Below are 16,746 nucleotides of genomic sequence, written 5' to 3' on the forward strand. Positions count from 1 at the left end.
AGCAACATATTAAAATGATCTCTGAAGGATCGTGTGACACTGGACACTGGAGTAATGATGCTGAAAATACAGCTTTGGTCACAGCAATAAATGAATTTTTAAAATGTATTCAAATAGAAAACACTTATTTTAAATTGCAACTATCTTTCACAATATTTACTGTATTTTTGAGACTTATTTCAAAAGCATTAAAATCATAGCAATTCCAGACTTAAGAACTGTAGGTTACATTGTTAATATATGTTTAGGCCTTCATTTTTGAGATATGCTGCAGGGATATATTTGCCTATATAATCTTTTAAGTAGTTCTTTAATGAGTGCTGCTTGTAGGAGTTCAGTCTTCATGTAATGTGAATGGACAGGTTTTATTTCTCTCTGTGGAAAGAGTTAAAACAGATGTATGTTCTGAGTTCAGAATCATCCTCTTACAGTAAATGACTTGAGATGCCCATATCATGTTCAGATTGAAAAGACGTGAGGTGTGTTTTGTTTTGTGTAAGCTACATTTCATCTGGATTTATTTTACAGTGTGTTTTAGCCAAGAATGATGCGTGGACCATCCCATCCTCATTATAAATGTTAAAGAACCAAGAACCAAAACTGTATGCAGGAATATGATTCCTTGATTTTCATGCATGCATTAGCAGAATGCCAATCATAATGCATTACAAGTATGCACTGCATTTTAATTAGCCTAAACAGTTAGCAGTATTTTAATGCAGCATGAGGACTTTATACCATTAAATGAATAGTTCACCTAAAAATGAACATTCAATGAAAAGGTTCTCCTCTTCAGGCCATCGAAGATGTAAATGAGTTTGTTTCTTCATAGGAACAGATAGATGTTTCAGTCAGCTGTTTGGACTCTCATTCTGACGGCACCCATTCACTGCAGAGGATCCATTGGTGAGCAAGTGATGGAATGCTACATTTCTCCAAAATTTTTCGCTTGAAGAAACAAACTCATCTACAAACTCATGGGTGATCTCCCCCATTAATGACTAACTCTGACCTGTGGTTAAACCCGGAGATTTAAGTGTGGACACAAGTGGGAATTTAGCTGTATTTAGCTGGAACACAATTCCCTCACAAAGTAGTATAGGAGAAGAGTCCAGAAATTAAAAAAAGATCCCATCTGGTGCATGTTTGTTTCAGGTGACATTAAACACACACACACAAAGGACAAATGAAGTGAGACACCTGTTCAGATGGAAAGACAGGAACCTGTCTTTCTTCTACTAGACAGACATTTCCTGATGCCACAAAGATACTTCTGTAAGCCGAATGTCATCATTTGTTGACATTTTGAAATGCTCTGGTTCTCTTGGACGTTTGTTTATCATCATGGCCTCATGTGGCTGGTATGTTCCTCCAAATATAATGTGTATGCCCCCCACACACACACACACATATATTCGTGCTGGACATTTAGGAACCATTAGCCCTATGGAGCTGGTAGAAAAGAAATAGAAATGTACCGTGGTGTTATGGCAGTGCAATGGTTTTTGTTTTGTATCATGGTACTGAATAATAATGCAATATTAATTAACCATTTGCATGCTTTATGATATTACAGATGGTCTAAAAAATAAAGTAATGTATTATGATTACCATACCATTTTAGTATTTTTTAATACTTTTTTATAGTATTTATTAATATTTTGAATCAGCTTCGATTTAATTTAAGGTGTTTAAATAAAATAAAATAATAATTCTCTAATAATTGTTATTAGTTATAATTTATATATATATATATATATATATATATATATATATATATATATATATATATATATATATATATATATATATATATATATACATATATATATAAAGCTTAATATATTTCATTTTCATTACATTTTTTATTTTACATTAAACTATTTTATCTTATTTTTTATTTTACAATACAAATAATTTTTATTAGTTTTGCTTAAAATTGTATTTTGGACAAAGCCTTGCAACTGTGAGCAACAAGTTTTCCATAAACTGATCCCAGAAAATATGTTCCGAGAATAATTTTGTTGTTTTTTATTTTCAAACACTGTATTTGTTAAATACTTTATTTACACCGTTATGTAAATTGCTTGACTGTATTTCGTGTGAAATTTTATACATTTATATATTCCTTAACAATATGTTTTAAAGCGACCTCAATTTAAGCATCACTTCAGTTGAGATCCTCATTGTTTTTAGGCCACGTAAATACTGATTGTTATTTACATGAATTGTGCAGTCTAAGATGTTACAGCCCATTTAAATCACTTCAGTGTAGATAACTTCTTTAAGTAACTTCAGCAACTTCTTTAACGGACTTTTACAGTGTAGTTTGCCTCTAGTTTGTCCAGTCTGAGCGTGCTGCGATCCTCCTCCTCTGAGTTTGCTGCACATGCACTCTTATTAAAAGCCAAACGCTTGAACTCTGCCATCTGACTGCAGTTCTCCATCAAATCCCACCCTTTATTTCTAAAGTATTCAGTTTGAAATCTTTAGCTCTCGTATCTCAGTTCTCTAAACTGCATCAGTGATCTTCTCTGAAAGTTTCACATCCTTCAGGTTAAACCAGTATTCAGCACAAGCTGTAAGAGTGAACGTGCCGATCTAAGACTGCTCAACCATGTTACATTAACCATCAGGGTGCAAAAGGAAGAATAGACCCTACTTGAAGAATTTTAGTTTTCTTTCCCATGCTGACATTTAGACCCTTCATGCTAAATATCAGAGCTGCTCTAGAAATGTCTACACGTACCATGATTAGTGCATGTTAAGCCTTCTTTTTATTCAAGGTCGTATGCTAAGTTTTTTATATTAGCACTTTTTATAATTTGTTGTAAAAACACCTTAATGTAACCCTTTAACAATAGTAAACACTGGTCGTTTTATATAGGTTGATTCATTTATTTTTTTATTGTTTTGAATTGTATTTTGTTTTGGACGTTTCTTTGGATGGTTAGTTTTTCAGTAAACTGATTTAAAAAATGATATTAAATATCAAATTTGTTTATTTATTTGACTGTATTTAATGTGAATTTATGTTCAAATTTAATGCTTTCGTTACGAGCAATAATATAGTTAAATAAAAGCAGTCATGCTGTTGAGATTTGCTAATATCGCTTTACGTGAGTAAGTGCTATCATAATGTGTACATAAGGTTTGGAAATAAATGAACTAAACACATTTTCACCTCAACAAAAGGAAATGGAAAAATAATGACTGTTTTCAAACAGGTTTCCCTCATCTTAGTTATCTTCATCTTGAACTTGTTATAAAGGTGGAACGTTTCGCTGTAGATGACGTGATTTTTTTAACTGAGGAAAGTCAAATTATACGGTCTCTTCAAACAAGAAGGAAGTGTTAGATGTGCAAAAGGCAGATAATGAAAAGAAGGAAGGGAGCGAAAATACTTGAGATGAGGTTAAAGGTTGTTTCTGTGTTTTTACAGTCTTGGCATTCAGATAGAGATCTGATAAAGACGGTTTACCTGCCTTTGTGAATCTTTAAGGCTCTGAATATCCTGTAGTAGTGGACGGTTGTGTTCTTAATGGACAGTTTGACCTTCACACACATGATTTGAGAGTCTCGTGTGAAGTAACATTTAACTTGATTAAATCAAGGGCTGCATTACTGAAACTTGAGGTTCAGACCTTTCATAACTCAGTTGAATGTTATCTGTCTGAGTCAGAATGTGGCTCTGGTCTAAAATCTAGTGAACTACGTAAGAAGCATGTTACGAACACTCCTAGTGAAAGTCTGGTTATACTGCTTTCTAAAATACTAGCCAGAAGTCTAATTCACCATGAGTTATCAGTGTTTCTTTATATAGTACACTACCGGTCAAAGTTTGGAATAAATAAAACAATCAAACATTTTCGAAAGAAATCTCTCATGCTCACCAAGTCTACATTTATTTGAAGAAAAACAGTAATATTGTGGATTTTTGTTTTCTATTTAAATGTTTTATTCCTGTGATGCAAAGCAGAATTTTCAGTATTATTACTCCAGTCTTCAGTATCACATGATCAATTTTGAAACAGTTCTGAAAAAATCCTGAAAAAAATGTATCATGGATTTCACAAAATCATATATAAATGCAGCTTTGGTGAGCTTAAGAGACTTCTTTTAAAACAAATACAAATCTTAAGTATGACAAACTTTAGTCTGGTAGTGCATGTATAAATGATCTCACATGGCAGCTGCTGATGTAGGCAGTAAACGGCTACTGTAGGTTTATGGTAACAGATGACTCTGCCTTCATTGGCACAGTAAGGTTCTAATTAAATTTTTATGAGTTCCCAACAGACGACCCCCAAAGCTCATTGTCATCTCCTTGCATCCGTTTAAAAAGACAGCTTTGCAGTCAAAGTCATTGTTAAAATGTCTGCTGGTGCCATTGTCAATGTTATGAATGTAGGACCTTTTTTTTTCTTGCTTTTTACAGCCCTGTCTGGGTTTATGGACATTTCCTTTTGTGCAAGAAAAAGCTTGTGTTTTTTATGTCTGAAAACAATGCTTGCTTGCTCAACACAACCTGGGATTTCTTGTTGGAACTAAAATGGGAATTTTTCTTGTTGGAAATAGATTATGGGTGCACAGATGACCTAACAATGCTTCTTAAATCCCCAAATCCTTCTTAAATGGATAGTTTGCCCCCCAAAAAGAAAAAAAACTATGCAAGTCAATGGGGACCATCAACCACTTTCTTTAAAATACTATTATGTTCAATAATATTATGTTCAACAGAAGAAAGAAATCCATTTGGGTTTGGACTGAAACAGCATGAGGGATTAGTGCATGGTGTAATAATTTTCATTTTTGGGTGAACTATCCATTTAAATGAATAATTCTTTTAAATATATAAGAGCCATATATAAGAGCCAAGATAATTTTCTAAAACCCCAAAATTGCATTCTCCGACACAAATGTGTAGTAGTTATGAAAGTATTTAAACTCTTCTGAATGTGAAGTGAAATTTGCAAACAAATGATCCTAGAGCTTGCACTCAAATGTTACAATATTTTATAATTCTATTTTTATTTTATTTAAATTTTAAAAGCATTTTAAATTTTTTTAATTTAATTTATTTTCTCAAGAGCTTTGTTTTTTAATTGTTTATATTTTTTAATTTATAATACAATTTTCCAATTCATTTTATATTTTTAAATGATTTTAGAATGTTTTTAATATTTAAATGTTTTTTTCTTTCTCTCATCCATCCTTTTTTTATGCTCTTGTAAAGCACTTTGAATTACCTTTGTGTTTAAAACAGTGCTGCATAAATCTATAGCATAATTGCCTTTAATATGAAACTTAAAAATATTGTTTTCAGTTAAGTACATTTGCTTCAGTAATTGTGTGTGGATCCAAGTAATATAATAAATGACTGGACTCCAAGGTCTTGATCCTGGGAAAGTTACCATGGTTTTGGGAATAAAAAATATGTAGATGAAGTAAAAATATTTAACTCTGAGTTATTTTCCCTCGACAATCCGTGATAAATCTGACTGGCATATTCACTGTTCGATGTGGAAAAAGTGCTGTGTGGAATATTCAGGCTTTGAGAAACTGCTAGGGTTTATAAATATTTCTTCTCCTGGTTCTCATGACTTCAGATAGAAAAGATAGTGGAATTCCACACGTTGGAGTCATAAATCAATGTTTTCCTGGTTACTAGATACTGTTGTGGGCATCTGTTGAAATCACATCTGGTGCCGTGACCCTGCCGATAATTCCCACTGACTTCCTGTGTCCGGATTATCCAGCGTTGTGTTTGACATTTATGATTAGTCTTTGTCTCTTGATGTGAAAATCCTTCAGACGTGTTGCACACTAGCTGTTTCAGATTTCACATTCATATCTGTATGCATCACAGAAATACTGATCGACTTGCATGTTCTCTGTTTCCTATTATAAAAGCATTTTTCTTTTTGTTCAACAAAAGACATGCACTAGATGATTTGATTTGATTTGATGTGTGTTACCAAGCCAGCCATCAGAGGCCAATAATAACACTGTTGTTTGTGTTTCAGTGGCGATGCCGTTCATCATAATGACCATCAGGTTCAAGCCGTACCTGCGTGGCGTTTACTGTGATGACGAGACCATCCGTTATCCCTACAGACCAGACACCATCTCTCACAAAATGATGGCGGCCGTTACCATTTCCTGCTCAATCATTATCGTGAGTCTCCACTGTCCAATCAGCTGAGCAAACCCTTAAAGGAATAGTCCACCCAATAATGTATCACATTTTCTTTTCCATTTGAAATAAATATGAAATGTACTCACCCTCAGGCAAAATATAAGTACATAATTCATAATAATGCGTCCTCTAGTGAAAAAGTCAATTTCCTGTTGTTCTCACACATCAAAATCCACCCACATATTTGTTAAGAACCTTTTTTTGAATGTTTTCACTTTTAAATGATGCTTGATCTGTGCATATTTCTGGAGGAATCAATATTATAGATTATGTTCATATGGCCAGAAGAAACAAAACATCTTGATGCATTTGTTGGAAATCAGAGCCTATGTTGGAAAGAACAGCTCCAAAAAAACAAAAATGTACCATAAATCTAGAAGACCAAAAGAATTGAATTGTTTCATGAGTTCAACTCACTGAATCATGTTATTGGTTCACTGAAGAGGAAGATTTCATTTTTCTTCACACAGAGCTATTGTATGAATTTGTTAGAATGTAGCGCACAATTCAATAGGAGCTACTTTTGTTGAGTAACTTCAGCTCAAAGTGACCACATATTGGCCTTTATGTTCCAAACATGAGGGTGAATATATAACCACAGAAATCATATTTTTGTGTGAACTATTCATTTTAGTTTCATCATAACTGGCTAAAAGGATTAGGATCACTTTGATGTTGAACTACTTTTGAGAACCAACCAGTAGCGTTCATTCTGAAATGAATTTTCTATGGCGTAATTTGGTTGCAAAAACATACAGGTTGGTTCGGTATTGTGTCCACTTTTTCTGAAAGAACATTTTGATAGGTTCAACATGATTCATCAGTGAGAATACAATTCAAAACATGAGTCATCTACATCACACAGACTCATACTCTGACTTTCATTTACTCTCATTACTAAGAATGAATCTTCATCTAACACATCGGATACACAATGGTAATTCAAAAGCATGTTACATAACACATAGGTGCATAAGAAAATTATAAAAAATGTATGAGCTATTGCAATTTTTCCCACTTTTTCTCAGTGTAAAGAATATTTAAATAATCTAAAGAACCGTTTTCCAATATAAAGAACATTCCGTAGAATGGAAAGATTCAATGGATTTTCAAGATTCTTCATGCAACCATCAATGCCAATAAAGAAGCTTTATTTTTAAGAGTGTGAAGAACATATTGTGGGATGGAATTGATTTTCCATCCATGAATATAATTATTTTTTTCATGTAACTATAGATGCTAATGAAGAACCTTTATTTTGAAGTGTTTTACTCATTCACCCTAAGAAACCTTAAACCTAAACACTGTGCTGTTTTCTCACTTGCAGATCATTTCTGGAGAGGCCTACCTGGTCTACACCAAACGTCTCCACTCCAATTCGAACTTTAACCAGTACGCCGCGGCGCTCTATAAAGTGGTGGGGACGTTTCTGTTCGGCGCGTGTGTGAGCCAGTCTCTGACCGATATGGCCAAGTACACCATCGGACGCTTGCGGCCCAACTTCATGGCGGTGTGTGCTCCAGAAGATTGCAAGGGCTACGTTCTGGTGATCAACTGCACGGGAAGCCTTCGCAATGTGACCGAATCCAGGTACAGAAGCAGAGGACAGGAAGGGCCGGTGAAAGAGGTCGTAAACCGATAACCTCACTTCCTGTATTTGTTTATATTCGTCACCTGTTGTTACACTTCCTGTTTGACCAGTACATTTGTGCTTTCTTAGGCTTTGACCTTTACAGTTCAAAGGTCTCACTCGAGCTCTCAAAGGCCTCGTGTCCTTATGAGACTTGAAATAATTATAGATTTGTACACGTACTAGAAAGGCTGTAGTACTTTTTTTTCTGTAAGGATATATTTGAGTTCTGTAATGCTGATTTGTCAATAAGGTGATTTTTTATTTATTTATTATTATTATTTAATTATGATTTTAAATGTATTATTATTATTATTATTATTATTATTATTATTATTATTATTATTAAGTATAGATTAAAATATATTTCAAATGTTTTTGTCTATTTACTTATATTATTTATATATTTTTTATATAATTTTTAATTAAAAATAATTAATAATTATTTAATTATACTTTATTCCACGCAGTAATGTTATTGTTAGCTAAAACTATTAAAAAAAATTTTTTGGTAATCGAAATAATGATTAAATAAAATAAAATATAAGTATTAGATGAAAAAAAGAAAAAATGACAACAGCATATAACAAAATTACTTAGACTTGCTTGAATGAAGAAAAATAAATCTGAAAATATTTTTTTTATTAATACTATAATAAATATAATAAATTAATAATTATAATAATTATTATTTTTATTTTAAAATAATAAAATGTATTGAATAATACATTAACACTTTTGACCAAGAATTGCTGTTATTAATATTGTTGTAATAACGCTTATAATAATAATTGCTGTTGCAAAGCTGTTATGAATATGCAATAAATATTGTAACACTGATGAAACCGTATGAAAGTGAGGAATAACTCATAAATGTGTCATTCTAAATGATTCCTTTTCCCTTGTCCTTATGTCGTCGTCTTGTATCTGTCTGGTCTGCCCTTCTTCCGTGGACTGTGCTGCGCCAGGCTGTCGTTCTACTCCGGTCACTCCTCCTTCGGGATGTACTGCATGTTGTTTCTGGCGGTGAGTTGTCACAGTTGCCTTCCTCTCCTGCAATCATGCTGACACAGACAGATAAAGAACAGCACTCAGAGCAACAGGAAGCACCACTGAGACATTAAACTACGACCGCACACATTCCCAGTCTCCAACTTTAAATCAAGACAGTGTACGGTGCTTAGAGGAGCAGTGCCCCACTAATTATGACTCCGTTATCATTTACTCACCCTCATTTTATTTCAAACCTGTGTGCCTTTTTTTACAGCATGATTGCTTTTTTGAAAATTCTTATGAAGTGTTCGAAACAAGAAAAAAGGCATAAGGTTTGCAGTGACATGAGGGAGAATTAATAGTGTTCTGGTTGCTTCACTCTTGTTCAGACGTGTCTGTTGTTGTCAGGTCATATTCACACAAGGTGCTTTCCCATAACTTTGCATTTAATTTCCTGCTACTGAACCCTCAAAACTGATTTTCCATTTTCTTCCCATATTCTCTTTTATTGCGTAACTTATTGTGTAATCCTTTCTTGTTTTTTTGTGTAGCTGTATGTCCAGGCACGTATGGCATCCAAGTGGGCCCGCCTCCTCAGGCCCACAATTCAGTTCTTCCTGGTGGCCTTTGCCATTTATGTGGGATACACGCGTGTGTCTGACTACAAGCACCACTGGAGCGATGTGGTCGTGGGGCTCCTGCAAGGGGCGCTGGTCGCAGTCCTCACGGTGAGTGCACTGAATCTCATGAATTACAGGACAAATTATAGTGTGAATATAAAGAAAATACATCCTGTTTCAGAAACACTGGCAGTACTTTTTACTTTTTTTTTTTGCATTCTGAAATGATGTCCATGATTAAGCCCAAATTAAACAAAAAATACTGGAAAAATAATAATGAGTATATAAATATACAAAAAAATGTCCTCCATGTTACAGTAATTTTCAAAGAATTTGTATGAAGAATATATATACAGGTGCTGGTCATATAATTAGAATATCGTCAAAAAGTTGATTTATTTCACTAATTCCATTCAATAAATGAAACTTGTATATTATATTCATTCAATACACACAGACTGAAATATTTCAAATGTTTATTTCCTTTAATTTTGATAATTATAACTGACAACTAAGGAAAATCCCAAATTCGGTATCTCAGAAAATTAGAATATTACTTTAGACCAATACAAAGAAAGGATTTTTATAAATCTTGGCCAACTGAAAAGTATGAACATGAAAAGTATGAGCATGTACAGCACTCAATACTTAGTTGGGGCTCATTTGCCTGAATTACTGCAGCAATGCAGCGTGGCATGGAGTCGATCAGTCTGTGGCACTGCTCAGGTGTTATGAGAGCCCAGGTTGCTCTGATAGTGGCCTTCAGCTCTTCTGCATTGTTGGGTCTGGCATATCGCATCTTCCTCTTCACAGTCCCCCATAGATTTTCTATGGGATTAAGGTCAGGCGAGTTTGCTGGCCAATTAAGAACAGGGATACCATGGTCCTTAAACCAGGTACTGTAAGCTTTGGCACTGTGTGCAGGTGCCAAGTCCTGCTGGAAAATGAAATCTGTATCTCCATAAAGTTGGTCAGCAGCAGGAAGCATGAAGTGCTCTAAAGCTTCCTGGTGTACGGCTGTGTTGACCTTGGACCTCAGAAAACACAGTGGACCAACACCAGCAGATGACATGGTAACCCCAAGCCATCACTGACTGTGGAAACTTTACTCTGGACCTCAAGCAACATGGATTGTGTGCCTCTCCTCTCTTCCTCCAGACTCTGGGACCCTGATTTCCAAAGGAAATGCAAAATTTACTTTCATCATAGAACATAACTTTGGACCACTCAGCAGCAGTCCAGTCCTTTTTGTCTTTATACGCTTCTGACGTTGTCTGTTGTTCAACAGTGGCTTGACACAAGTAATGTGACAGCTGAATCCCATGTCTTGCATACGTCTGTGTGTAGTGGTTCTTGAAGCACTGACTCCAGCTGCAGTCCACTCTTTGTGAATCTCCCCCACATTTTTTAATGGGTTTTGTTTCACAATCCTCTTCAGGGTGTGGTTAACCCTATTGCTTGTACACTTCTTCTACCGCATATTTTCTTTCCCTTCATCTCTCTATTAATGTGCTTGGACACAGCTCTGTGAACAGCTAATCTTTTTTGCAATGACCTTTTGTGTCTTGCCCTCGTTGTGCAAGGTGTCAATTCTCGTCTTTTAGACAACTGTCAAGTCAGCAGTCTTCCCCATGATTGTGTAGCCTACACAACTAGACTGAGAGACCATTTAAAGGCTTTGCAGGTGTTTTGAGTTAATTTGCTGATTAGATTGTGGCACCTGGTGTCTTCAATATTTAATCTTTTCGCAATATTCTAATTTTCTGAGATACTGAATTTGGGATTTTTCTTAATTGTCACTTATGATCATCAAAATTAAAAGAAATAAACATTTGAAATATATCAGTTTGTTTGTAATGAATGAATATAATATACAAGTTTCACTTTTTGAATGGAATTAGTGAAATAAATCAACTTTTTAATGATTTTCTAATTTTACGACCAGCACCTGTATACACCTGTCATAGGGATAAAAAACAGGTCTTTATTTTATGTTATTTTTTAAATATTTATTATAGTCTTTCACCAGGAATCTGGAAATTAATTTATTTTTCAAATTGTTTTATAAAAATCATAATGAACTTAAATATACTGGAAACATGCTCTTTTTTTCTTTTATTACTAATTTTCTAAATCAATTTAATTACAAATTATTTGGTTTTTGGTCAGTCAAAATTGGTCTTATTTATATGAAACTACTTGTGCTGCCTGTCTTGTAAACTACAAAATAAAAAAAGAACATTATAAATAAACTATTATAATATTATAAATTAATTAATTGATTAAACGGAGAAAATAAAACAAAGTGTATATATATATATATATATATATATATATATATATAAATATAATGAAGTGTGTGTGTGTATTTATAAATATTCCTGATTAAAAGTTAAATAGATCTAATATATTATTTAATAAATATATAATTATAAAATATAATATGTAATAATAAATCTATTATAATATATTTATTAAAAAATTATAATAAAATATAGTATTATTTATTTATTTATCGACGTTTTACCTGGTTAAAGGTTAAATATATATATACACATATATATACAGTGGGGATCGAAAGTTTGGGCACCCCTTGCAGAATCTGTGAAAATATGAGAGATCATACTAAATGCATGTTATTTTTTATTTAGTACTGTCCTGGGTAAGATATTGTACATAAAATATTTTTACATTTATTCCACAAGACAAAAAAAATGCTGAAATTATTAAAATAACCCCACTCAAAAGTTTGGGAACCCTTGGTTTTTAGTACGGTGTTCTGTTACCTGATGATCCTCGACTGTCTTTCTGTTTTGTGATGGTTGTGCATGAGTCCCTTGTTTGTTCTGAACAGTTAAACTGAGCAGCGTTCTTCAGAAAAATCTTTAAGGTCCTGCAGATTCTTCAGTTTTCCAGCATCTTTGCATATTTGAACCCTTTCCAGCAGTGACTTTATGATTTTGAGTTACATCTTATCACACCGAGGACATTTGAGGGACTCAAACACAACTATTTAAAAAGATTCAAACATTCACTGATGCTCCAGAAGGAAACAAGATGCATGAAGAGCTGGGGGTGAAAACTTGGTGTATCTCAAAATCGTAAAGTCACTGCTGGAAAGGGTTCAAATATGCAAAGATGCTGGAAAACTGAAGAATCTGCAGGACCTTAAAGAATATGTTTTAATAAATAATAAAATATAATTATAAAACATAATAGATATTTAAAATATTATTATTATTATTTCACTGTACTTCAAATCTACAAGCTACATAAGGACTTTCTCGTCTTCCTCACAGGTGCGATACATCTCAGACTTCTTTAAAGAGCGCCCCCCTCTCTGCCAGGATGTTGAAAACGCTGAAAACGAAGACAGCGAGCGCAAGCCCAGCCTTCATATCACAGACACGGACAGAAACCATTACTCCCACAGAGGGCCAATATGAGCCTGACCTTTGACCTGTGAGAGCAGTCACACAGAAGCACTGGATGCTGCAGCACGTCTCATACAGACAGCCACACACACTGTACACTGGCTCCGACTGCGCTCTTTTCCACAGGATAATGCTCACATTTCACACACAGAGAGACAGCGAGTGAATTCATCAACTAACACTTAATATTCGATTTTAAACTTCTCTACAGATCGTGCTTTATACCAGATTTTGTCTTATGCATGCTCATATACGCCAAGTGCACAGATCACCTGACATCTGATGAACCGTGAGGGACTTTATTGTAATCCGAGCACAAAGACGAACTTCTCCAAGGGGAACTGGTCTGTTTCCATGACAACCTCAAAACCACCGCTTGACATTTACTGACTAGCTGTACTTCTGCTGTTGGAAGCGATTCTTTAGGCATGGGAAAGAAAGTGAACTTTTCTAAGTCATCAAAAGACAAGAATTAATGTTTCTCTGAAAAAGAAATCCAGAAAGGGAAGTCGAAGCATGGAACATTTGGCAAAACAGGTCTTTCTCACATTGTCAGAATTAAAGTGACTTCATTATATATATAAGAAATTGTATTTTCCTGTGGCGGTAGGTTTAGGGACTGTTCTAAACTTAACATATTGGTAAACTAGTTATTATATCCGCACACATCTAGAAGAAATTCTGTATACCATGAATCATTTTTATAAAATATGACTTTTTTATGTTTAATTTACTTAAGTCTACCATGAAAACTCTTAATTTCTTCGTCGCATAACTCGTTCTTATAAAGATGCAATTTTCTGAAAACCACTAGCTAACCGAGGCACATATATATCGGTATATTTCATGAAAATGAGTCTTACTAACCGTCCAACAGTAAGGATCAGTAAATGTTAACTATCCGATTTAATTGGTTAAACAGCTGTTTATCAATTAATATTATCACACCTGTGTTTTAACCAATTGAACGTCATAGTGATGGATCGTTCTTGACTGAATGAATCTTTAATATGATTCGGGATCGACGAGTTGTCTGAGCGAGGGATTCGTTTATTTTGTGTGGACAGTGCATGCGCAACATCCAATAGCTTGTTTAGAATAGACGGCTTGCGTTTAGTGGCCCATGGTAAAAGTCACTAATGAGGCATCTACATATCAATGCCTTAACCAATCACATTATAGACAGAATTTCAGTCAGAGTTGTGCGACACTCAATCGTCGTTTACGGATGCCATAGGAATGAATGAGAAATGCTGAAAGCTGTGTCCCACCTGTCCCAAATAGTCAGTGACTTCTCTTATAAAATTGATTTTTTTTGGGGTGTAAACTCAAAAAATAGTTAAATCCAGAAGTATTGTTTAGTGTAAAATATGTTGGAGATTAGCTGATAGGCTGTCGATTCATTAAATGATCAGCTGTTTCCTATAAAAATAAAAAAAGGCCTCTGGTCTCCTTTCCCATGTACTGGCAAACCGGAAGCTTTATCTTTAGCCGTTATGCTTTTTTGGCTAAAGGTTGCAGGCTTGCTTTCTAGTGGCTTTGGTTCACCTCCTGAGTCTTCGGGTTCGAGTTGTTCGTTCATCACGTGACAACCCCATAGACTTGACTAGAGGCTACGCAATCTGTACCGGAAAGAGAAATGATTAGTTCATCTTCTGAGTCCTGGGGTCCGAGTCGTTCAATCTTTTGTCAATGTTTGCAATCGATGTGTTGGGGAATTTGAATATTAACATGTATCAATTTAATTATATTCTGCTGAATTGGACGAAATTAACTAAATGACTTGAAAAAGGATTCGTTCATTTTGCTGAACGAGAATCAAAGATCCGAGTCAGTATAATGATCCGATCCGATTGTAATGTAAAAATCCCAGCCAATAATAAAGCTATATGCTGATTCTGAACCAATGAGGATTCTTAAGGGGCGGAGCTACCCTTCATGACAAGAAAACTGACAATTGTAGATTACAATGAACTTGGAAAATGTTGTACCTACATTATCGGGATGAATGTTTCCACAGTATCATGATTGTTTAGTTTTATTTACAGTGGAAAACGCCTCTCAAAATCACCAGTGAATTCAAGAATCAGGTTAGTTTTATTTTCTTCACGACGCGTCTTCGCGTATGAGAAAATTGTTTTAAGCGGACGGTGCGTTTTAATCATTGGTCCATTAAAACCATTATACCTGTATCTCTCCAAAGAAAATTTTTCTGGGATTTTGTCTCAATTTACACTTATTATTTACTCTAATTTACCTTGTTTTATCTAATTCTAATTTATGTTAATTCGGAGCTCGAAGCGAAATTCAGCATTGAGTGCTGAAAATCTAATTGATCACCAAGTCGTTAAGACTGATTGTGCAGGTGACATTGAAATATTAATTTTAATAATAATATCTATGCAAATTGGAATACAATTACTGAGTGTCTGTACTTTTCCTATGAAGAAAAAGTAGTGCTATCTCTTCTTAAAATCCTACAAACGCATTCCTTATACAATTTGCACTAGCATGAGCTGAATTATTTATCTTAAAATGAATTATTATCTTTAGATTTAACGTAGACTCTTAAGAACTGTCTTTTCTCAATATTTTTCTACCGCTAAAAAGGAAAACGTCAAATATTCCTCCTCTTTGAAAATAAATAATGTAATCTGGCACATATTTTATTGTCCCCTCTCATATTTTTTGTTATTAATGTGCGCAAACTTTTTAATAATTAAAAATAAAAGTTTTCCAACTCGCTCATTATTAAAACCAATCCTTTTTTTTAATTAATTTTTTTGCTCTCCCCTCTCATACATGTTGTTTATTGAAAAATACATTCCTTTCTTAGTTTAAAGTTGTTGACAATCGCTCATCTGAACCCTGTGCAAAAGAACCTGCTGTCTACTGTGAGTTGCTAATGCTGCCATTTTTTATGGACATATTTAGTGAAAATGAATGATGTCTCCCTGTTTTTTGCTTCTATGTGGAACAGAGACTCTCTTGTGACTCTAATTGAGTCACAGAAAACCGGATGGCCTTAAAATAAATGAGGACTGAGCTCACAGAGTGACTTGCACACTGAATGTGAAGAAGATTGTGGCTCATGTTTACACCTATATGCTGTTGCCAATGTGTGTGAAATGCAACTATTGTTTTTAGTGGAATGTTCCAGAGCAATGTTGAGTATTTTTGGAGGATTGCTGTAAGATTGTGCATATATATACACTCTTAAAAATAAAGTTGCTTCAAAAGGTTCTTCAAGCAATGCAATAGAAGAACCATTTTTGGTTTAACTATAAACCATTCAGTGTTCTTTAAAGAACCATCTATTTCTTACCTTTTTATAATCTAAAGAACATTCTTTTGCCACAAGGACCTTTTGTCAGAAAGGTTCTTCAAAGGTTCTTAATGGAATCATTTAGACAAAAAGGTTCTTCTATGGCATTGTGAAGGACCTTTATTTTTAAGAGAGTGTGTGTGTATATATATATATATATATAGAGAGAGAGAGAGAGAGAGAGAGAGAGAGAGAACACAACCTCATCATGAATAATACATCATTTTATAAAACTGGTTGTGAAATATGCATTATAAAAAAATAATGTGCATTAAGAAAAAATATTGTCTGATTAAATTGAAGCTACTGAACTTTTTCTTCTAAATTGTATCATTTTGAACCACTTATAATTCTTAGAGCTCCAGATATTTTACATGAACCAATTATTTTTTAGGCCAATTATTATTTTGTATTGATTGGCAAACGTGACTTTATAAGAAGTTTTGAGTGTATAGCATTTAACTGATGCACAAACACACACACACACACACACACACACACACACACACATATATATATATATATATATATATATATATATATAT

The 16,746-nt window shown here is 34.0% G+C and overlaps 1 protein-coding gene across 1 annotated transcript; it reads left to right on the forward strand.

Moving 5' to 3' along the window:
* The first annotated feature begins 827 nt into the window (after positions 1–827).
* Positions 828–15,562, forward strand: LOC113114009 (phospholipid phosphatase 2-like). The gene is made up of 6 exons (XM_026280690.1): positions 828–906; positions 6,027–6,178; positions 7,527–7,789; positions 8,798–8,855; positions 9,374–9,550; positions 12,742–15,562. Exons 1-6 carry the CDS (start codon positions 843–845, stop codon positions 12,886–12,888), a joined length of 861 nt encoding a protein of 286 aa, XP_026136475.1. The 5' UTR covers positions 828–842; the 3' UTR covers positions 12,889–15,562.
* The last annotated feature ends 1,184 nt before the right edge of the window (positions 15,563–16,746 follow it).

Source organism: Carassius auratus, chromosome 2, assembly GCF_003368295.1.
Source record: "Carassius auratus strain Wakin chromosome 2, ASM336829v1, whole genome shotgun sequence".
Taxonomy (NCBI): Eukaryota; Metazoa; Chordata; class Actinopteri; order Cypriniformes; family Cyprinidae; genus Carassius; species Carassius auratus.

Excerpts from the sequence above, each read along its gene's own strand:
- LOC113114009 (XM_026280690.1), top strand. The coding sequence starts at position 843 with ATGTTTCAGTCAGCTGTTTGGACTCTCATTCTGACGGCACCCATTCAC. Across the intron at positions 7,790-8,797 it reads CGCAATGTGACCGAATCCAG|GCTGTCGTTCTACTCCGGTC; the intron begins GTACAGAAGCAG and ends GTGCTGCGCCAG. Across the intron at positions 9,551-12,741 it reads CGCTGGTCGCAGTCCTCACG|GTGCGATACATCTCAGACTT; the intron begins GTGAGTGCACTG and ends TCTTCCTCACAG.